The 20,334-nt window shown below is 36.6% G+C and overlaps 1 protein-coding gene across 5 annotated transcripts in view; it reads right to left on the bottom strand.

Annotated features, from left to right (window-relative positions):
* Positions 1-20,334, bottom strand: part of LOC101889805 (guanine nucleotide exchange factor DBS) — a 260,338-nt gene that overhangs the window by 211,137 nt on the left and 28,867 nt on the right. Inside the window, exon 1 of one of the 5 annotated variants that reach the window (XM_059120102.1) lies at positions 9,544-9,712. The exons of 3 other annotated variants lie outside the window; for them this stretch is intronic. Coding sequence is in view for 1 of the 2 variants with exons in the window: in XM_059120101.1 (XP_058976084.1) it covers positions 9,015-9,057 (43 nt within the window). In the remaining variant the exon portion in view is untranslated. Of the gene's footprint in view, positions 1-9,014; positions 9,411-9,543; positions 9,713-20,334 lie in introns of those variants that run through there. One more of the 5 variants, XM_059120101.1, reaches the window with a different exon arrangement.

The raw sequence follows: 20,334 nt of genomic DNA, 5'->3' as shown, positions 1-20,334 counted from the left end.
AAAAAGAATAAAAAAATATATAAAAATATTTATAATAACATTTATTATTGATGGCAAAATAACTAGATAAAAGGGTGAGGGTTAAGAGGAATGATGAGATTTTTGTAAATTTATTTGAAAATCAAAATTTTGAAATGGAAATGAAATGTCTGGTGATGTGAGAACAAAATTGTTGGCGAAAAAGAGACGTTTTAACAAACTGAACTTTATTTGTTGGTTGTTTAATGAATTTTAACTTAAAACTAAATAAAATCAAAATTTTAAGATTTTATTTGTCCACTTTTGACAGAAGCATACCAAACAAGTAAGCAAAGGCTATAGTCGTGCGGGGCCAACCATGTAATACCCCACAACACTACAATATGTGAGAAGCCCCTTTATATCCAAATCCATTTTGGAAGATTTCGCTTTTGAAATTATGTCACGGAGCGTTGCCCAGATATTACCCTTAGCATTTTGACCAGACAAATTTGCCCAATATTTACGCACTCCATAGTGCTGTTAGTGGCTGTGGTCCATTTTACAGACAAATATAATCCAATGGCCAATGGCCTATCCTTAACTCTTTTCTCAGACGTGTCGATTGGCGTCAATTGTGTGATTTGGATTTTTTTTCTGTTTTTGGTTCATTTGAACGGCTAAATATTTTGCGATCATCTCCAAAAACAAGAGGCCCCTCTGTATCTCCAAATTTGGACTCATTTATATGATTTGCTTGTCTACGATATTTGGCTATATTCCTCAACGAAGTCAGCATAAAAAAGCCAGAAGTTTGCATTTTGTGTATTTCGGATATCGCCTGTAAATAATGCTGATATTCTTTCACACAAAAGTAGTGATCCATTCTACTCGCTTTCCTAAACTCAAACTTCATGGAATATTTTTAGTTGTTGGTCCATTTCAACCCCTAAATATACTGCGGACATATTTGAAAACAATATGCCTATCCCTCTTGAGCCTAACCCCACCCTTGGGGAAAATTTTCGTGAAGATCCCCAACCTGTGTTGTAAAGTGAAAAAATATTACAAAATGCACAATTTAATATTGAAAGCATTGCATGCGATAAAAAAATATGAAAAAATAAAAAAAATGTCACAAAATATTACAAAATCAATATTAACATCATTATTGGCATCTTTTTATGCGATTTTTTTAGATTTCATACTTTTATGCCAAGAGAGGCAATCTGAATAGACGAAATTTGTCAAAATAGGTCCAGCCATTCTTGAGATATAGGTATTCTAGCTAACATCCCCTTCCTTTGTATATACACATTGTATATATTTCGCTATATATATCCGATATATTTACTATCGGCATATACGCAACGGTCAAAATTGACCTGTTCGTCTAATTGCGTTTTCGCGGGGATGAAAAATATTCGCGGTTTAATGGAAAATTTGACTTTTCTTTAACACAAATGTTATGGTCAATTTCACCCACTAAATATTACCCGATGACCATCAAAATTTGAAGGCCTCTGCCCAGCCCTAAGCTCCAGGGCTATAGACCGCGTCGATTGGTCTATATTTGCGACCTGTAGAGCAACTGCAAAATCAGAAAATTTTTTAGTTTTTGGTCCATTTCAACTTCTAAATATTATGCGATCATCTCCAAAAGCAATAGGGTTCTATTCTGGCCCTAGCCCCACCTCCATTTAAAATGTCGTGAAGATCGGGCCATAATTGCGACCTGTAAAGTGATTACAATTTAACATGGACAGGCTGACGGACGGACATACATAGCTAGATCGACTCAGCTCGGCGAGATAGGAAGGTCCATATATACTTTCCTATGTGGGAAACCAATATTTCGAGGTGTTACATAATTTTTGGCCCAATCAAACTTATAATACCCCCAACACATAGTGTTGTAGGGTATAAAAATTCAAAAGACAGCATCGTTTTTTTTTTTTGACTGTATGATTTTAGTACTTCAGGACAGTATTTAGAAACGTCCCTTTTTTTTACTATTACGACTTTTAGTGATGTCAATGTGAAGCAGTTTCCAATATAAATGGTGTTTTACAGGGTGAGATAGAAAAACTGCAACAAAGTCAAACGACATAATTTTTATATTTTCTTTTAAAATTTTATTGAATGAAAGCAAAAATGTCAGGAATAGCATCAAATTTTAGAAAGAGTTTAGATTTGTTCGAATTTGTCACCTTTGGCACGAATTATGACCTTCATACCGCCAATGAAACCGCCACACGCTGCCCGTATGTTGCTATGCGGTATTTTTTTTCCGGCGAAGCGCTTGCTTGAGGTGATCGACACGTTGGTATTTTTTAGTGCCAACCTTGTTTTCCAAAATACTCCAGACACAATAGTCCAACGGATTGGTATCCGGAGATTATAGTGGCTATTGTGTGCTGGAAATGAAGCGAGGAACCTCATTTTGTAACCATTCTTGGGTGGCACGTGCTGAGTGCCAAGAATGCTGAGTCCTGTTGGAATGTCCAAGGTCTGCGGCCAAAATGTTTGCGTGCCCAAGGCTTTAATACACCCTCCAGAAAATTTTCACGACAATATTGGGCATTTATTCTGATGCCACGGTCGATTTATAAGAGCGGAAAGCAACCATCGGCTGTTATGGCGGTCCACACCATCACCATGGCCGGCACTTGAGTTCTGGTGGCCAACCGAAGGTGCACATTTTCAGCTGACCTCTTTGGCAAGTAAACACGATCATTTTGTTTGTTTACACACTGCTGGACAACGAATGTTTTCTCATCGGAGAAAACCAAATTCGGCAGTTCACCATATTCGGCCAAGCGAGGCTACTCTTTAGCTCTTTTGAGCCTATTTTTTCTGTTGCGGTTTTTGCACTTTTTGGTGCACATTTTCAGCTGACCTCTTTGTCAAGTAAACACGATCATTTTGTTTGTTTACAAACTTCTGGACAACGAATGTTTTATTATCGGAGAAAACCAAATTCGGCAGTTCACCATATTCGACCAAGCGAGGCAACTCTTTAGCTCTTTTGAGCCTATTTTTTCTGTTGCAGTTCTTGCACTTTTTGGAATTTCAATGGCTTTACCATTTTTTAATATTTTCCGAATTTCGCGTCTTTTGAGCATCATACATATTCAAAATTTTTACCCTTTGTGGTGGAGGCACCAGAAGACAATCGAACTTTTACGTCACATTTTATTAGAGCTATAATTATTCAAATTTTGACCCTTTGTGGGGGAGGTACTTGATTGAGTGGAGCGAAATTTTTCGATTTTCACACCTGAGATAGAACTGATGCAAATATTATGAAGTGCGAAATTGGAGCTAAATCTCTCTCTCTGGACCCGGATCTGGGCAGTAAAATATTTTCTTTGAAAATTTCGACCTTTTGGGGGGAAGTATCAGAAAGAGTGGGTCGATATTGTCGATGGAACAACTCTAGCTTAGTAAAAACTCTTCGATTTTTTCGATTTTTTTCCAGAGGTAGTTATTTTTACCCTGATTACTATTTATTTCTTGGGTTACGGACCCGGGACCCCATATTTTTGATCCGAAAATCCTGGTTCAAGACCCGGCCTGGACCCGGATCCACTTACCCGATATAGACAAGGTATCATTTGAAAATACCTATCCAAAAAGTGGTCACATGTATGGAGTAAGTGGTCATGGTTCTGAAGTTATAGTCAAATTATCGATTTTTTGGACCCGGATTTTTTAGAAAACCCCCAAAAAGTCCAAAAACGGCCCTTTAATGGGGTCAACAAAATTGATGCCAAATTATAGCTGACACTCTTACCTTTCCAAATGTCTTGAAATGGATTTGGTCCAAAGAGACCTAGGGTCTAAAATCGTTATTTCGATAAGGCATGTTTTGGCCATATCAAATGATATATACCCTCTGTAGCCATATGGCTGAGGGTATAAAAAGGGGAATGTACTCAGGGGAGTTATAAATCATTCCAATTTTCAACACCCTTTTCGAAACGCTAATCAAACGTTGGCAGTCTACAATCATTGAACATGCTCAACATGTTTATTGAAGAATCACTTCAATTGCTTCATTTTCTGTTGCTGCTCCTACTGCAGCATTGGCTGGCATGGCTGCTGTCCAAGGAATTTTTTTTTTTCAATCGACTTACAATCCAATTTGCAGGCAATGAAGACGAACCAAAAAAAAAAGAGAAGTGGAAAAGTAATAACCTATAATTTAAAGAGGCGCTCACAACCATATTACAAAGTGAAAGAAGTAAATTCCGTTTGGTGGAAATATTCCAAAAAAAATATGGAGGGAGGGTACTTCGTATGAAGTGTGGCGGAAGGCAATGGTAAAGTGGTTTGGGTTATTCGGTCAGGCATTTGGCTTGCAAATTTCCCAATTTTCAAATTTCAATTTCATTAGATCGGCAATATTTTGTTGAAGTTTCTTCTTGGGAGGCGTGAAAAAATTAGAAAAAAACAAGTTAAAAAGCAGTAAGTTCGGCCGGGCCGAACTTTTAATACCCTCCACCATTTGCAACGAATTTGGAAATTTTCAAAAAATAAAATCCTTAAAAAATTCTGTTAAAATTTTAAAAATACCGAATATAGCCGTTATTTTGGGGTCTATACGACGTGGACATGCATAGGCATTGTTGGTCATAAGCCATTACCATATTCAAATTCGAAACTTGAAATAAACGGTGAACAATGTAGCTAAAATCATCAAAATACCGAATATAGGGAGGTACCGTTATATGGGGGCTATACGAAGACCTGGACCCGCACAGACAATTTTCTGTCACAGACTTTAGTTCCCATAACGAACTTCAAATACCAATTTTAAAACAATTCCGGTGAATAATGTCGCTAAAATCATCAAAATACCGAATATAGGGAGGTACCGTTATATGGGGGCTATACGAAGACGTGGACCTGCACGGATAATTTTCCGTCTTAGGGTGTAGTATCCATTTTGAACTTCAAATACCAAATTTAAAACAATTCCCGTGAATAATGTCGCTAAAATCATCAAAATACCGAATATAGGGAGGTACCGTTATATGGGGCCTATATGAAAACGTGGACCTACATGGCCCATTTACGAACTTAACCTGCCTACTGGAAAAATAAACATGTGTGCAAAATTTTGGCCACCTATCTCAATTCATTCGAAAGATAGCGTGATTACAACAGACAGACAGACGGACAGACAGACAGACAGACAGACAGACAGACGGACAGACAGACAGACGGACATCGCTAAATCGACTTAGAATTTTACGCTGATCAAGAATATATATACTTTGTTGGGTCTGATATGAGTATTTCGAGGAGTTACAAACGGAATGACAAAGTTAATATACCCTCCATAATATGGTGGAGGGTATAAAAAAATAAACATGCAATTAGCAAAACAAAATTGTTATTTACAAAATTATTTCAAACTATTTGAGTAGCACACGAAAAAAATAAAAAGAAAATTCCATTAAAACCCCCTTCCCAGCTGCAGTGAAATGTTATTGGGTCTTAAGTTCGAAAATCCCATAAGTCAATTTCGTTTGATATTTGCGATTAGATCACAGAAAGTGAATAAAAAAAACTAATTAACTCAATGTGTGGATCTCCTCTTTGCTTCTATTTCCATTAATACTTTGTACATTAAAGGTATTGACAATTTCCTTAATGTATTTTTCCGATTTTTTTCGATTTTTTTGCATTCTCGGTAGCTGCTGTTCATCGTCATCTGTTCATTACTTTTTTTTCCTTCATTCGACAGACAGTTGTCGATGCTGTGGTGTTCTGAGCCATTTTGCTTTGGCTGTATTTCGTGAATTCGTTTTTTTTTTCCTGAATTATTTTTAAAACATTCATTTATTCACATTTGTACAGAGAAGCAGCGTCAGACAGACGGACAGACAGACCGGCATAGAGACATATCGTGTATTTTTGTTATTATTTTTGCTGTTTTAACGCTTGCCAAATGTATTTTTTTTTTTGCGAATAGCCCGATGAGAAGAAAAAAAAGTAAACAATCGAATGGCGCAAAAAATGGGTGATAAATTAAACTTTTAACATTTGTCATGGTTTATATTCGGATTTAATTGAATTTTATGGGTGTGTGGCGAGTCCAGAATTTTGTGATATTTTTTTAATTGTAGATATTTTTTGTATATTTGCAAAAAAAGGAAATTGAGAATTATTTATAATTGATAACGTTAAATGGAATTGGAAGTAAAGACGTTACGAGTCATATAACATGATTTGAAAATTTTGAGTATTTTTTAACGGAAGTTCTTTCTATAACTAGGCCTGGAGAACATAAAAATAAAGGCCTGGAAGACAATTATAAGAAGACTGCAAAATTTTCTTCACCGTCCGTGATCCGTCGGCTATTCGGTATATGCAGGATGAGATGAAAAAAACTACAACCAACTTCAGATTGATGTCATTTCTAAACCACTCGTCCGACAGCTGTTAAAATTATTCCAGTGACAGCTTATTATATTATTTACAAGCGTACAAAATCATTTTTGTGAGAATTTTCCAGAAAAAAAGTTATTCGCGATGGTATTCAAGCGTGGTAGTGTGATTTATTTATATTTGGCTGGAAAACCACAAGTGGCTACCGTTAGAGCTCTCCAGCATTTAAATGTGAATAAATCTTTTGTGTCTTGTACCATCGCTCGTTACCGTGATACTGGTAGCGTAGCCCGACGTTAAGGAAGTGGACGGAAGAAAACCGCAACATCAGCAGAAATGGTTCGAAAATAAAAGAAGCGACTTGATCGAAAACTCGCGTCGCAGTGGCTTGAGCTGAACATATCGCAATATTCCATTCAGCAAATATTGAAAAATGAGCTCGGGGTAAAACCATTGAAATTCCAAAAAGTGCAAGAACTTACACCGCAACAGAAAGAAAATAGACTCAAAAGAGTTAAAGAGTTGCTTCGCTTGGCTAAAAGTGGTGAACTGCCGAATTTGGTTTTCTCCGATGACAAACAAAATGACCGTGTTTACTTGCCAAAAAGGTCAGCTGAAAATATGCACCTTCGGTTGGCCACCAGAATCAAGTGCCGGCCATGGTGATGGTGTGGGCCGCCATAACAGACGATGGTCGGCCTCCGCTCGTATTAATCGGCCGTGGCATCAGAATAAATGCCGAATATTATCGCGAGATTATTCTGGAGAGTGTATTAAAGCCTTGGTCATGCAAACATTTTAGCCGCTGACCTTGGACATTCCAACAGGACAGTGGACAATCATCACGCGCCACCCTAGAATGGTTACAAAATGAGATTCCTCGCTTAATTTCCAGCGCACAATGGCCAACAAAATTTCCGGTTACCAATCCGTTGGACTATTGTGCCTGGAGTATTTTGGAAAACAAGGTTGACACTAAAAAATACCAAAGTGTCGCTCACCTCAAGTAAGCGCTTCGCCGGAAATGGGCCAAAATACCGCAGAGCAACGTGTAGACAGTTTCATTGGCCGTTTGAAGGCCATAATTCGTGCCAAAGGTGACTATTTCGAACAAATCTAAACTTATTCTAAAATTTTATGCTATTTCCGATATTGTTTTCATTTCAAATTTTAAAAAAATAATAAAAATTATGGCTTTTGACTTTGTTGCAGTTTTTTATCTCACTCTGTATATCATTTGATACGGCCAAAATTTCGTTTCAGGATATTTGGAGTCGATCTAGCGATGTTCGTCTCTCTATCTGCCTGACTGGCTGATGCGCACGATAACTCTCGAAGGGAGTATCCGATTTGGTCCAAACTTTGTACATCGTAATATTATTATCAAACTTAGATCTTGTTCCTCCCCCTTCTGGTACCTCCCCCATAAGTGAGTCAACATTTTGAATATCCATGAAGCTCATAAAACGCGAAATTAACATCCGCTTCCATTCAGACTTGGAACATCTCAATATTTCTACCAACACAAGACCCGTTATAAACGTGATAGAGATCGGACTATTCCTTCTGATACCTCCCCCACAAAGGGTCGAAGTTTTGAATAACCAAAAGGATTATAAAATCCGAAATAAGAATCCGGTTCTCCTCATATTTCACACATCCTATTATTTCTACAAATACAAGCTCCGTTGTGAAGATGGGATATATCGGTCCACTCCTTCTGAATGTCACTCCTTCCGCTCATAAATCGCGAAATTAATATCCTATTCCATTCAGACTTGGAACATCTCAATATTTTTGTCAACACAAGACCTGTTATAAAGATGGTACAGATCGGATAATTTCTTTTTTTTTTAATTTTGCCCATACCAATATTTTTATCTGTACTTCGGTCCTCTATATCCGGTACCTCACGCACATTTTGACATTTTCTAAAAATTATCACATATCTCATATAAAGTGAAGGAAATAGTCGATGTAGTCCAATATTTATATCATATTTATTTAGGACTGATACGAATTGGACAATATTGGCCCATTTCTTCGGAACCAACCCCATAGAGGGTCAACTATTTGAATATTCATAACAGAATTCAAAATATATATTAATAATCGAACATTGGCTGAGGATACACATCTGTCGGCTAAACCGACTGATACTTTTTAACTTTTTTGGTTTTAGTTTAATGTCGGCGGGGAGATTTAAACCAGCGTTTTTAGGTTTTATATTCCGACTGCTACTCTGAGCCGCCATTTTTTATTACTTATCAAGTAAAAGTAAGTTATTTTGAGAATTTCATTATTTTTTTGCTAACGGTGAATTTTTTTTTTTTTTTTTTTTTTTGTTAACTGGTAATGCAGTGGGTATAAGTTGTATTTACTAGTGATGTTGAAAGTGATACATTTGCTTGCAAATTTTTTATTTGGTAGAAATATTTTAACCAATATTAGGCCGAGTTCGAACATAGACAATATATTTTCACTTTCTTTAGTACAACAGTTAAATATTTTCAAAATCGTTATTTTATATCCGATTTAGGTTTTAAGTTAACCAACCATTTACATTTCTATTTTTTTTTTTTTTTCATATTTTTACATTGGGTACATCTTTATTTTTCACACATATTTTCCTTATTTTAATTATTTTCTTTTCTTACAGCCACGTTTTTTCTTCAACGAAAAACAACCACACTTGACCATGTTGGAAACAAATTTTCAATTTCACTTCAAAATCGTATTTTCACTTTCTTTAGCTTTCGATTTTGTGCCGGACACACAAATCGCGTATAGAACAACTTCCGTTTTCAAATGATTGCAGCAGATCCAATCGGTTGAAGTTGAATATGTGGTATATCTCGAGAGCATTGCGATAACGCTGTGGACGGACGATATTTGGGATTTACACACAGATATGCTAAGTTTGGATGGATGACAATTCTTGCAGCTTCGATACAAATGCAGTAGAACGTGCACAGATATTTGAATTAAAAAAATAAAACATTTTTTTTCATGTATTTCTATATGGGCCCATGTGATAAGAGAATTATTTTATATTTTCTCAGCCTTTTTAAATATTTTTTTGCATAGAACAATAGCAACAACACAATAACCACAAGAACACAACAAACCATATGGGACAAAATTAGATAGAAAATCAACTACAACAAAAAAATAACAAATATATACCGCAAATAATACCGCCAATTTTGCTTTTAATGTGCCTTTGCAAAAGGGTTGTCAAATAAGATTTTTAAAATTTTTCTTCTTTTCAGTATTATCAATAATATTTTTTTGAGTTTCACTTATTTTTATTAATTTTTTCTTTGATTATTTTTCTTTTATTTTCAATATTTTTTTCGTACACAAAATATTTGAAACACACAAAAAAACTCGCAACGCTTAGAACACGACAACGTGCTATTATATTCAGCAGATACGACCGCCCGTGTGGTACTGTAGGAATACTTGTTTCTACACCGGCAAAGATCGCCAAACTCCCTAAAAATACAATACACAGAAGTGCAGTATGTTGCTCTCAAACACATGGTGTCTCTCTCTCTTCCTCTCATTACTCCCATTACTTTTTCCGAATATAACTCACCCCACAAGCCCCAACCACCCTTTATCGACAAGACCTAATAAAAACAAATCATTACTTCACACATATGACTGCTCTTTCACTCTCAACCACTCTCTGACGTTCTCTTTGTATTTTTATGTATGGGGGATGTCTCTGAGAGTCATACTGTTAAATTTTAAAATTGTATACATTTCAAGAGAGTGAGATTTTTCTAAAAGAGATACTTTTGTTGCTGCTCCATTGTCATTGTTATTGTTTCCAATTTGTTCTCAACATGCTTTTTGTTTTGTTTTATTTCATCTTCATCTGTTTTTATCAGATGTATATGTTCTGTCTTTCTTTCGTTGTTGTGTGCGATATTTGAGTAGGCTTTGGGAGTCAATGTTGGATACTTCAATAAAACAACAGGTAGGGTAAGTCGTATTGGAGTGACGGAATAAGGTTGAGGCGTGTAGAAAGGTTTCTAGCCATGAGGACCTGTCTGCTTTTCAATGTCAGGGAAGACACTAACAGTGACATTCATTTCAAATTTCATGATGATTCCAGCTCTATCCCTTCACCAAATACCAAATTTAGTACTATTCGTACAATTATTGTACATATATCCAAAACCAACTCCATATCCCAATTCCAGATACCAATAGCGAAATTTGAGGATTCCAGCTCTATCGCTTTACGCAATACCATATTTAATACCAGTTAGTACTTTTCGTACAAATATAGGACGGATTTCCAAGCCCTCGTCCAAATGTCAAATACAGATTCCATCGGTAATCTAAATATCAAGTTGTAGCATTTAAATTATATACCTTCACACCAAATACAGGGTGAGATAAAAAAAACTGGAAAAAAGTCAAACGTTATAAATTTTACATTTTTTCATACCAAATACAGGGTAAGATAAAAACTGCAACAAAGTCAAACGCCATTATTTTTACATTTTTTTTAATTTTATTGAATGAAAGCAAAAAAAAATGTCGGAAATAGAATGAGTTTAGATTTGTTCGAATTGGTCACCATTGGCACGAATTATGGCCTTCAAACGGTCAATAAAACCGTCACACGATTGCGGTATTTTGTCCCATTCTCGGCGAAGCGCTTGCTTAAGGTGATCGACACCTTGGTATTTTTAAGTGCCAACCTTGCTTTCCAAAAAACTTTAGACACTATAGTCCGGATTGGCACACTATAGTCCGGATTGTGCGCTGGAAATGAAGCGAGGAACCTCATTTTGTAACCATGCTTGGGTGGCGCGTGCTGAGTGCGATAGTGCTGAGCCCTGTTGGAATGTCCAAGGTCTGCGGCCAAAATGTTTGCGTGCCCAGAATATTTTCGCGATAATATTCGTCATTTATTCTGATGCCACGGTCGATTTGTACAAGCGGAGAGCGACCATCGGCTGTTATGGCGGCGCACACTTTCACCATGACTGGCGCTTGAGTTCTGGTGGCCAACCGTAGGTGCACATTTTCAGCTGACCTCTTTGGCAAGTAAACACGATCATTTTTATTTGTTTACAAACTCCTGGACAACGAATGTTTTCTCATCGGAGAAAACCAAATTCGGCAGTTCAACACTTTCGGCCAAGCGAAGCAACGCTTTAGCTCTTTTGAGTATATTTTCTTTCCATTGCGGTATAAGTTCTTGTACTTTTTGGAATATCAATGGCTTTACCCCGAGCTCATTTTTCAATATTTGTCGAATGGAATATTGCGATTTTTCGGCAACTGCGACGCGGGTTTCGATCAAGTCGCTTCTTTAATTTTCGAACCATTTCTGCTGATGTTGCTGTTTTCTTCCGTCCACTTTCTTGACGTCGGGCTACGCTACCAGTATCACGGTAACGAGCGATGGTACGAGACACAAAAGATTTATTCACATTTAAATGCTGGAGTTCTCTAACGATAGCCATCCGTGGTTTTCCAGCCAAATATAAAGAAATCACACTATCACGCTTGAATTCCATCACGAATAACTTATTTTCTGGAAAATTCTCACCAAAATGCTTTTGCGCGCTTGTAAACAATATAATGAGTTGTCACTGGAATAATTTTAACAGCTGTCAAACGAGTGACTTAGAAATGTCAGCAATCTGAAGTTGGTTTCAATTTTTCATCTCACCCTGTATTTTTATATTTATGTATATTACGCATCGAACTTTTAATACGCTCCAACTTTTGGAAGGAACTTGAAAAATGTCTAAAAATTACAAAAAAAACTGTTATACCTTTTTATACGGAGACTATGCGACGACGTGGACCTGCATACGAAATTTTTAGGCATGGGCTGTAGTACCCATTACGAACTTTGAACAAGACATTTGTAACAATTGCCGTGAATAATGTCGCAAAAATAATGAAAATACTGAATATCGGGAGGTACCGTTATATGGGACTATACGAAAGCATGGACCCGCATACGATATTTTTTGCCATAGGTTATAGTACAAATGGCAACAGTGTTGTATTTTTACGTCGAAGTCACGGTTAAAGCCTTGATGATATCGCAATGCGGCATAATTTGTGTACAGTTCTATAGAGAACGTTCAGAATTCAGAAGAAGTTCGTGCTGCGTAGAAAGTCATTGCCTCTGGAAACCTGTAAAAGGTCTCCTATAACCAAAGACCTATCAAAAATCATCAATCTCCGGAAGACCGATATATGGTATTCCATTTAACCGATATCCATTGCAGGTCGTCTCTCTGTAATAAATCATATCACACCAATTACAATTCCCCTATTTAATATTTTAAAGAAATTTAATATCTCTGTTTATTGGCAGTAAAAACAGCAAAACAGCTGTTGCCCACCTCAACGAGATGGCTTTAATTGACAATACACTTGGAATTCTTGAGGCCGTCAATCAATCAGTAGCGTATGAATTGAAAATGGAAAGTACAATGTTATTTCAATTAATTAATACTCGGTAGAAAGATGTTAGGTAAGAGAGTAATTTGTCTTAAATTGGCCTACAATTAGAGACTAAGCGGGGTTTAGATGGTTTCATAACAAAAATAAAACGGAGTAGGTTTAAAAAAATGTTCTCAAAACAAAAATTGCATAATCGAATCAGTTTGTTATAAATTTTATTAGCATATGTTAGTCAATTTATTTGCGAAAAAAGGAGAGTGGGGGGATATAATACATTATGAATCACAAGTAAAAACAACGTCAATTTCGGTCACTTTATACCTACGAGATCTTTAAATATCCCTAAAGAAACCAAAATTAAAGAAATCTGATTTAGTTGGAGAGAAACTCCAAGAACCATAAGGTATTAAAAGTGGACCTACATTGAATTATTTTTTGCTAGGAATTAATCTACGCTCAGAAAGCTAAAATGTAAAATGACACCCTATTTGATTGGAAACTTGTCCCCCGACTAATATTTTGAGCTTTACCAAGTCGAATGGCATTTTATGGTAATAAGGTATAACAAGTAAAAAAACATTAAGTTCGTAGCCTCCACCATTGGCTAAAGAAACGATTTTTATATAAAGGTATCTGAATTCAAACGTGTTCCACTTTATACTATAAATACCAGTAAGACCGTTTGAATAATGCTGCTAAACTTTTCAAAAAAAAGAAAAAACAAGTAAAAAAATCTGTAAGTTCGGCAGGTCCGAACTTTGAATACCCTCAACCATTTGGAATGAATTTGGCAATTTTCAAAAACAATAAAATCCGTTAAAAACTCTGTTAAAATCTTAAAAATACCGAATGTAGCTGTTATATTAGAGTCTATGCGACGACATGGATCTGCATAGGTAACTTTTGTCATAAGTCATTACAATATTCAAATGCGAAACTTAAACAAAAATCGGTAAATAATGTAGCTAAAATCATCAAAATACCGAATATCGGGAGGTATCGTTATATGGGGGCTATACGAAGACGTGGATCTGCACAGACAATTTTCTGTCATAGGCTGCAGCATCTATTACGAACATCAAATAGCAAATTTGAAAGAAATAAAATCAACAAAGTACCGAATATCGGGAGGTACCCTTATATGGGGGCTATACGAAGACGTGGACCTGCACTGAAAATTTTCTGTCACAGACTGTAGTTCCCATTACGAACTCTAAATACGTAATTTGAAACAATTCCGGTGAATAATGACGCTAAAATCATCAAAACACCGAATATAGGGAGGTACTGATATATGGGGGCTATACGAAGACCTGGACCTGCACTGAAAATTTTCTGTCACAGACTGTAGTTCCCATTACGAACCCTAAATACGTAATTTGAAACAATTCCGGTGAATAATGACGCTAAAATCATCAAAATACCGAATATTAACAGGTACCTTTATATGGCGACTATACGAAGACGTGGACCTGCATAGACAATTTTCTGTCATTGGCAGTAGTATCTATTACGAACTTTAAATACCAAATTTGAAACAATTCCGGTTAATAATGTCGTTAAAAACATAAAAATACCGAATATCGGGAGGTACAGTTATATGGGGGCTATACGAAGACGTGAACCTACATGGCCCATTTTCTGTCTTATGCTGTAGTATCTATTTCGAACTTCAAATATCAGATTTGAGACAATTCCGAAGAATATTGTCGCTAAATTCATCAAAATACCGAATATCGTGAGGTACCGATATACGGGGGTTATACCAAAACGTGGACCTACATGGCCCATGATATATATATATATATATATATATATATATATATATATATATATATATATATATATATTTTGTAGGGTCTAAAATGTATATTTCGTGGTGTTACAAACGGAATGACAAACTTAATATACCCTAAATACTATGGTGGAGGGTATAAAGACCATAAAGTGGGTGAGCCAAAAACGGGAACCCCTATATAGACAATTTTTTACGTTAAGGGTTGTCGTCTAACGAATCTTCTTAAATACCAAATTTCGTGGGTAAATAATCCTAGTCACTATCAAAATACCGAATATCAATGGGTATCGTTATATGTGCGCTATAGGAAAACGTGGACCTAAATATTCAATATTCCGCCACCGGAGCTAGAACCCATTACGAGCAACAAATACCAATATTTAGACAAATCCGTGAAAAAATGTGCCGAAAATCATTAAAATACCCAATATCGGGAGGTACTGTTATATGGAGACTACACAAAATCGTGAACCTATACTTCAACTGCTTCGGATAACCATTCGTATATAGGTAAAGGTATGACTATAACCTATACTTCCCATTTTTAGTGACATTGACACAGAAGAATTATACAAACTTTTGGAAATGGAGTGGAAGAGGTACTTACAGGACAACAAATGCAGGAGAATATCCATTAAAGTTCTTTGCCTAAAATCGGTATCCTTTGGCCGAAAATTCAAACTGATATTTTTCTAAAAACGAATATTTTTTCAAAAGTTGTCAAGTTTTTATTCACGCACATATTTCTTACAACAAGAGATTAAATACCAAAAAACGGACACCTCTTCCATCATCAAGTATCTGGCTGAAATCCTCTGGTATCGGTAAGTACTTTGATCTCCTTATCACATTCTGCATAGGCCGAGCCCATACCGAATCCTGTACCCAATAAAATTGGCCAACGTTGACGTCTTAGAAAGGTGGTTGACAATAATAATCCCATAACCAAACCTCCCGTAGTTTTTACGAATGCATTTGCAATGCAACGATCCAGGAATTTTGTAAAATCTTCTTCGGAAAATGGGGGGTTAAGAGCTTTCATTTCAGAAAATATTTTGTTTTTTTTTTTTCTTCTTTCTGTCGACAGAAAAATATTGGTTTTGAAAAAGAAACACAAATTGTCTTTTATCGAATGTAGAATTCAGTTGCAAAGTTAAAGAAGTCCTTAGAAAAAATTAAATACCCGAAAATATGTGTGAGATTAAGAGGAAATTTGTGTCCTCGCGGAGTGGATCCTTTGGACACATTACACAAAGTGGCTCTTTTAGAAAGAACCGTGTTTTTCGTCACACATACATTTTCTAATTAAAAATCGATCGGTATGAGATCCTTAGAAACTGAGGTTTTTTTTAACATTTTCACCTTTTACAATTGAAATTCTCAACTTACAACTGAAATAATTCGAATTACAAATGGTATTCTCGAACGAATTGAATCTAAAACAAGTAAAAAAGCTGTAAGTTCGGCCGGGCCGCCCTTGGTACAAATTTGGCAATTTTCAAAAAAATAAAATCCGTTAAAAATTCTTTTAAAATCTTAAAAATACCGAATGTAGCCGTATATTAGGTTCTATACGGAGACGTGGACCTGCATAGGCAACTTTTGTTCCAAGCTATTACAATATTCAAATGCGAAACTTGAAAAAAAAAATCTGTTTATGATGTAGCTAAAATCATCAAAATACCGAATATAGAGAGGTACCATGGGGGTTATAAAACGTGGACCTGCACAGACAATTTTCTGGCATAGGCTATAGTATCCATTACGAACTTCAAATACCAAATTTGAAACAATTCCGATGAATAATGTCGCTAAGATCATCAAAATACCGAATATCGGGGGTACCGTTATATGGGGGCTATACGAATACGCGGACCTGCACAGACAATTTTCTGTCACAGACTGTAGTTCTCATTACGAACTCCAAAGACGTAACTTGAAACAATTCTGGTGAATAATGATGCTAAAATCATCAAAATACCGAGTATTGGGAGGTACCCTTATATGGGGGCTATAAGAAGTCGTGGACCCGCACAGACAATTTTCTGTCATAGGCTGTAGTATTCATTACGAACTTCAACTACAAAATTTGAAATAATTCCGGTGCATAATGTCGCTAAAATCATTAAAATACCGAATATCGTGAGGTACCGTTATATGGGGGCTATACGAAGACGTGGACCTACACAGACAATTTTCTATCATAGGCTGTAGTATCCATTATGAACTTCAAATACCAAATTTTAAACAATTCCGATGAATAATGTCTATAAAATCATCAAAATACCGCATATCGGGGGGTGCCGTTTTATGGGGACTATACGAAGACGTGGACCTACACAGACAATTTTCTATCATAGGCTGTAGTATCCATTATGAACTTCAAATACCAAATTTTAAACAATTCCGATAAACAATGTCTATATAATCATTAAAATACCGAATATCGGGGGTCCGTTATATGGGGGCTATACGAAGACGTTGACCTGCATGTCTCATTTTCCGTCTAAGGCTGTAATATCCATTTCGAACTTCAAATACCAAATTTGAAACCATTCTGATGAATATTGTCGCTAAAATGATCGAAATACCGAATATCGGGCGGTACCGTTATATGGGGGGTATACGAAGACGTGAACCTACATGGCCCATTTTCAATACCAAAAGTCCTGCAGACATAATATACATTTGAGTAAATTTTTATCAACTTACTTCATTTAACAGGCCTTCTAAAGGCCTTCCATAGACATAAATCCTGCAACAATTTTCTAGAGATTACAGACAGACAAAAAACTTTCTTATACGTGTGCTTCTTTAAAATCGCTCCCATATTTATTCTGCACACATATCTTCTGTTAATGACATACAAATCTTCCAAAAATAAAGGAGCTCCCACAATCCTGATGAACATCAAATACCTCATATAAATATTCAATTCATGGAATAGCTTCCGTACAATTTGTCTGAATCTCCTTCAAAAGTAATTAAATGTCTCTTAATTATTTTCCGCATTTAAATCTCACATGGCTTCACTTATGTGCCCACTTTACACGTTAAATATCCTCCTTCTTTTACATGTCGCTGCAAATCCGCAATTATGTTTTCAACCACCTTCACATCCTTCCACAAATTTCCACACACTTGACAAAAATTCCTCACCAAGGTTTATGTCAAGGTTGAGGGATATTTGCACCGTCCTCATGCAAACATACCTTCACGCCGCATTCCCATAGTCTTAAGCTTAATGAGATTAAGCACTTGCACATCCTTTGACCTTTTTCTGCTAAACTTCAAGGTCATGTAATTATGGAAATGTGTGACTGCTTTCAGATTACCACAAGGTAGAATATAAAAACGTAATAAATCGCTTTAACTAATGAGTTAACTTTTTTGATATTGCCAATTTTCTCGCCTCTCCCTCCCCACCCCACCATCTTCCATTTTGGTTATTAATTTTCATATTTTCATCAAAATTGAGTCATCACCAAAGTTAGAGTTTTGCAATTTCCCTTCGCTTTTATGGCCTGCTATTGAGGTTGTCGTTTTTGGCGTCATAATTTTTTCTGTCAATATTTGGAGGATGGTGGTGAGGATATATGGTGGTGTAGATGATACGTGCTAATGAAAGGAATTGATTCTCCCGTTATACTATTTCTCGGCTGGCTGATAAGCATGGGGTGACGCTGAAAATGACGACGATGAATTCATTGACTTGCGGCTATTGTTTCCTTGTCTGTGTGTGGATATATTAAATAATGCAGGTCTACAAATAAAGGCCATAACTGGGAAGCGAAGGCGATGAGGAGAATAGTTTCCTCATTGTATAAAAGGTCATATATATGACATTAAGGGCACCATGGTATTCTACTCCTATAGATCTCTTACTAGTCTCCAGATCAGATTTTACTGAAACTGGAAGTAACTTGATTACGAGATCTATTTCCCTAATGAAAGTGCCTGCTATGTTGCTACCGTGGATGTAATCCAAACCTACGGTGGATAGAGCTCTCCCACTCATACGTGCTAGGATGAATCTACACGACCTAAAAAGATACATCCAACGCCATAAGGGGCCCCTAGATCAAGAAGCCTATCAGGCAGTTTTGAGTAAAATTAAGTTATCCATATTTTTCTCCAATATAGTGTGAATGCCTTTCTCGGAGTTTACAATAAATTAAAGACCTTCAATAGGTGTTGGACATAGAACACTTAATACAGGTCTTCGGGACATAAAAGACTTCTATGGATCTTCAATACACAGCAGAACGTCTGTGGTCTTTCTCGACACAGGTTAGTTTAGCTTAGGTTAAAAGATGCGTGGTCGTGGTCTTATAAAAACCACTTCACTCGGAGACCAGCTGGTCCATTGTGCTCCTCGTAAAGTTCAAGTGAAAGAAAAAGAGAAAAACTTTGGTCTTTTGGCTGACCGGAAAAATAAATGCTGCCTAAGTTTTGGATAAAGAAAACAGATCGTGCAGAAAAAAGGTAGCCAGTGACAAAGTAAGTGATCTGCCGTTTCAGTTTCTTCTTCGTCTTGACAAGCCTCCAGTAATCAGTGTCGTCCTCACCCCCGCTTAGAAGACATGGCCCTTATGTTACTGTGACCTGTGAGTAACCTCACTACAAGTTTTAGATATGATTTCGAACTTGTTCAACTTTCTGAGAGCAATGCCGAAATTTTCTTTTCTGCATCCCCTTGCATTTAGTCAGTTTTGTTGAATTCTGTCGAAGTAATTTTTATATATCACTCGGAAAGGTGGCTTTACTGATTTCTTGATGTCCAGATCGATTGAATCAGATCCACATGTTGCCAATTCATCTGCTGATTCATTGCCAGATATGTTGCACTGGCCTGGAACCCAACAAAGCTCAATGGACGGCTTAACTTTTTCCAGTGCATTCCTAGAATCCATAATTGGCATGATTTTAATCGTACATGAATTTAATGCTTTCAGGGCCACTTGACTATCGACATATATAGTTACCGGTCCATTCAGTTCACTGCTTCTGTTTACTGTTTTTCTGTCGGGAATACACTGCAGTTGTTGTTTAGTTTCAAGGAGTTTCTGGTATTCAGGCTTTCGCAGAAGACCACCGCGCCCGTCCCACACTCCATCTTTAAACCATCGGCATAGATGGCTATACCGTTGAAAGGTGGGCTGTTACGGGTCCAGGTGTCCCTGCTAAATATATGGCCAAAGGGCTAACTACACTATTGTTCAAGTTCACTAAATCGTAGCCAGATTGATAGTTTGGCAAGAGCTAGGGAAAGCTTAGAGGTATTTTCCTGCAACCACGTCATTAGCATAAGCCACGACTTTTGGTTCGATTTATTCCAGATCCTAGAAGTAGGTGGCCTTCTTCTATGGAAAAAACACTCTACTGAAGATCCTTTATACGAAGAGGACCTCTTGAAGATCTACTATACATAAAATATTTCTTGAAGCTCTTCTACGTACTGAAGGCCTCGAAAGGCCCGTTTCAAGTTATCCAAAACACAAACTCTTTGATTTTCTTTTATCAGCCCTTCTGTATGCCTGCTATATGTTTGCTGGACATCAACCTCGAATTGACTTCAATATTGAATTAAAAGAAATCCCATGTTTTAAGCTCAGTATTCAATAGTTGTCACTTGAGACACTTTTCTACACTCGGTAGGAGGAAAACGCTACAGCCAAACTAAAAAAGAGGTGGCCTTCTTCTATTGAAAAAACGCTCTATTAAAGATC

This window comes from Musca domestica, unplaced genomic scaffold, assembly GCF_030504385.1.
Source record: "Musca domestica strain aabys unplaced genomic scaffold, Musca_domestica.polishedcontigs.V.1.1 16, whole genome shotgun sequence".
Taxonomy (NCBI): Eukaryota; Metazoa; Arthropoda; class Insecta; order Diptera; family Muscidae; genus Musca; species Musca domestica.
This window is presented reverse-complemented; position numbering and strand designations above follow the sequence as displayed.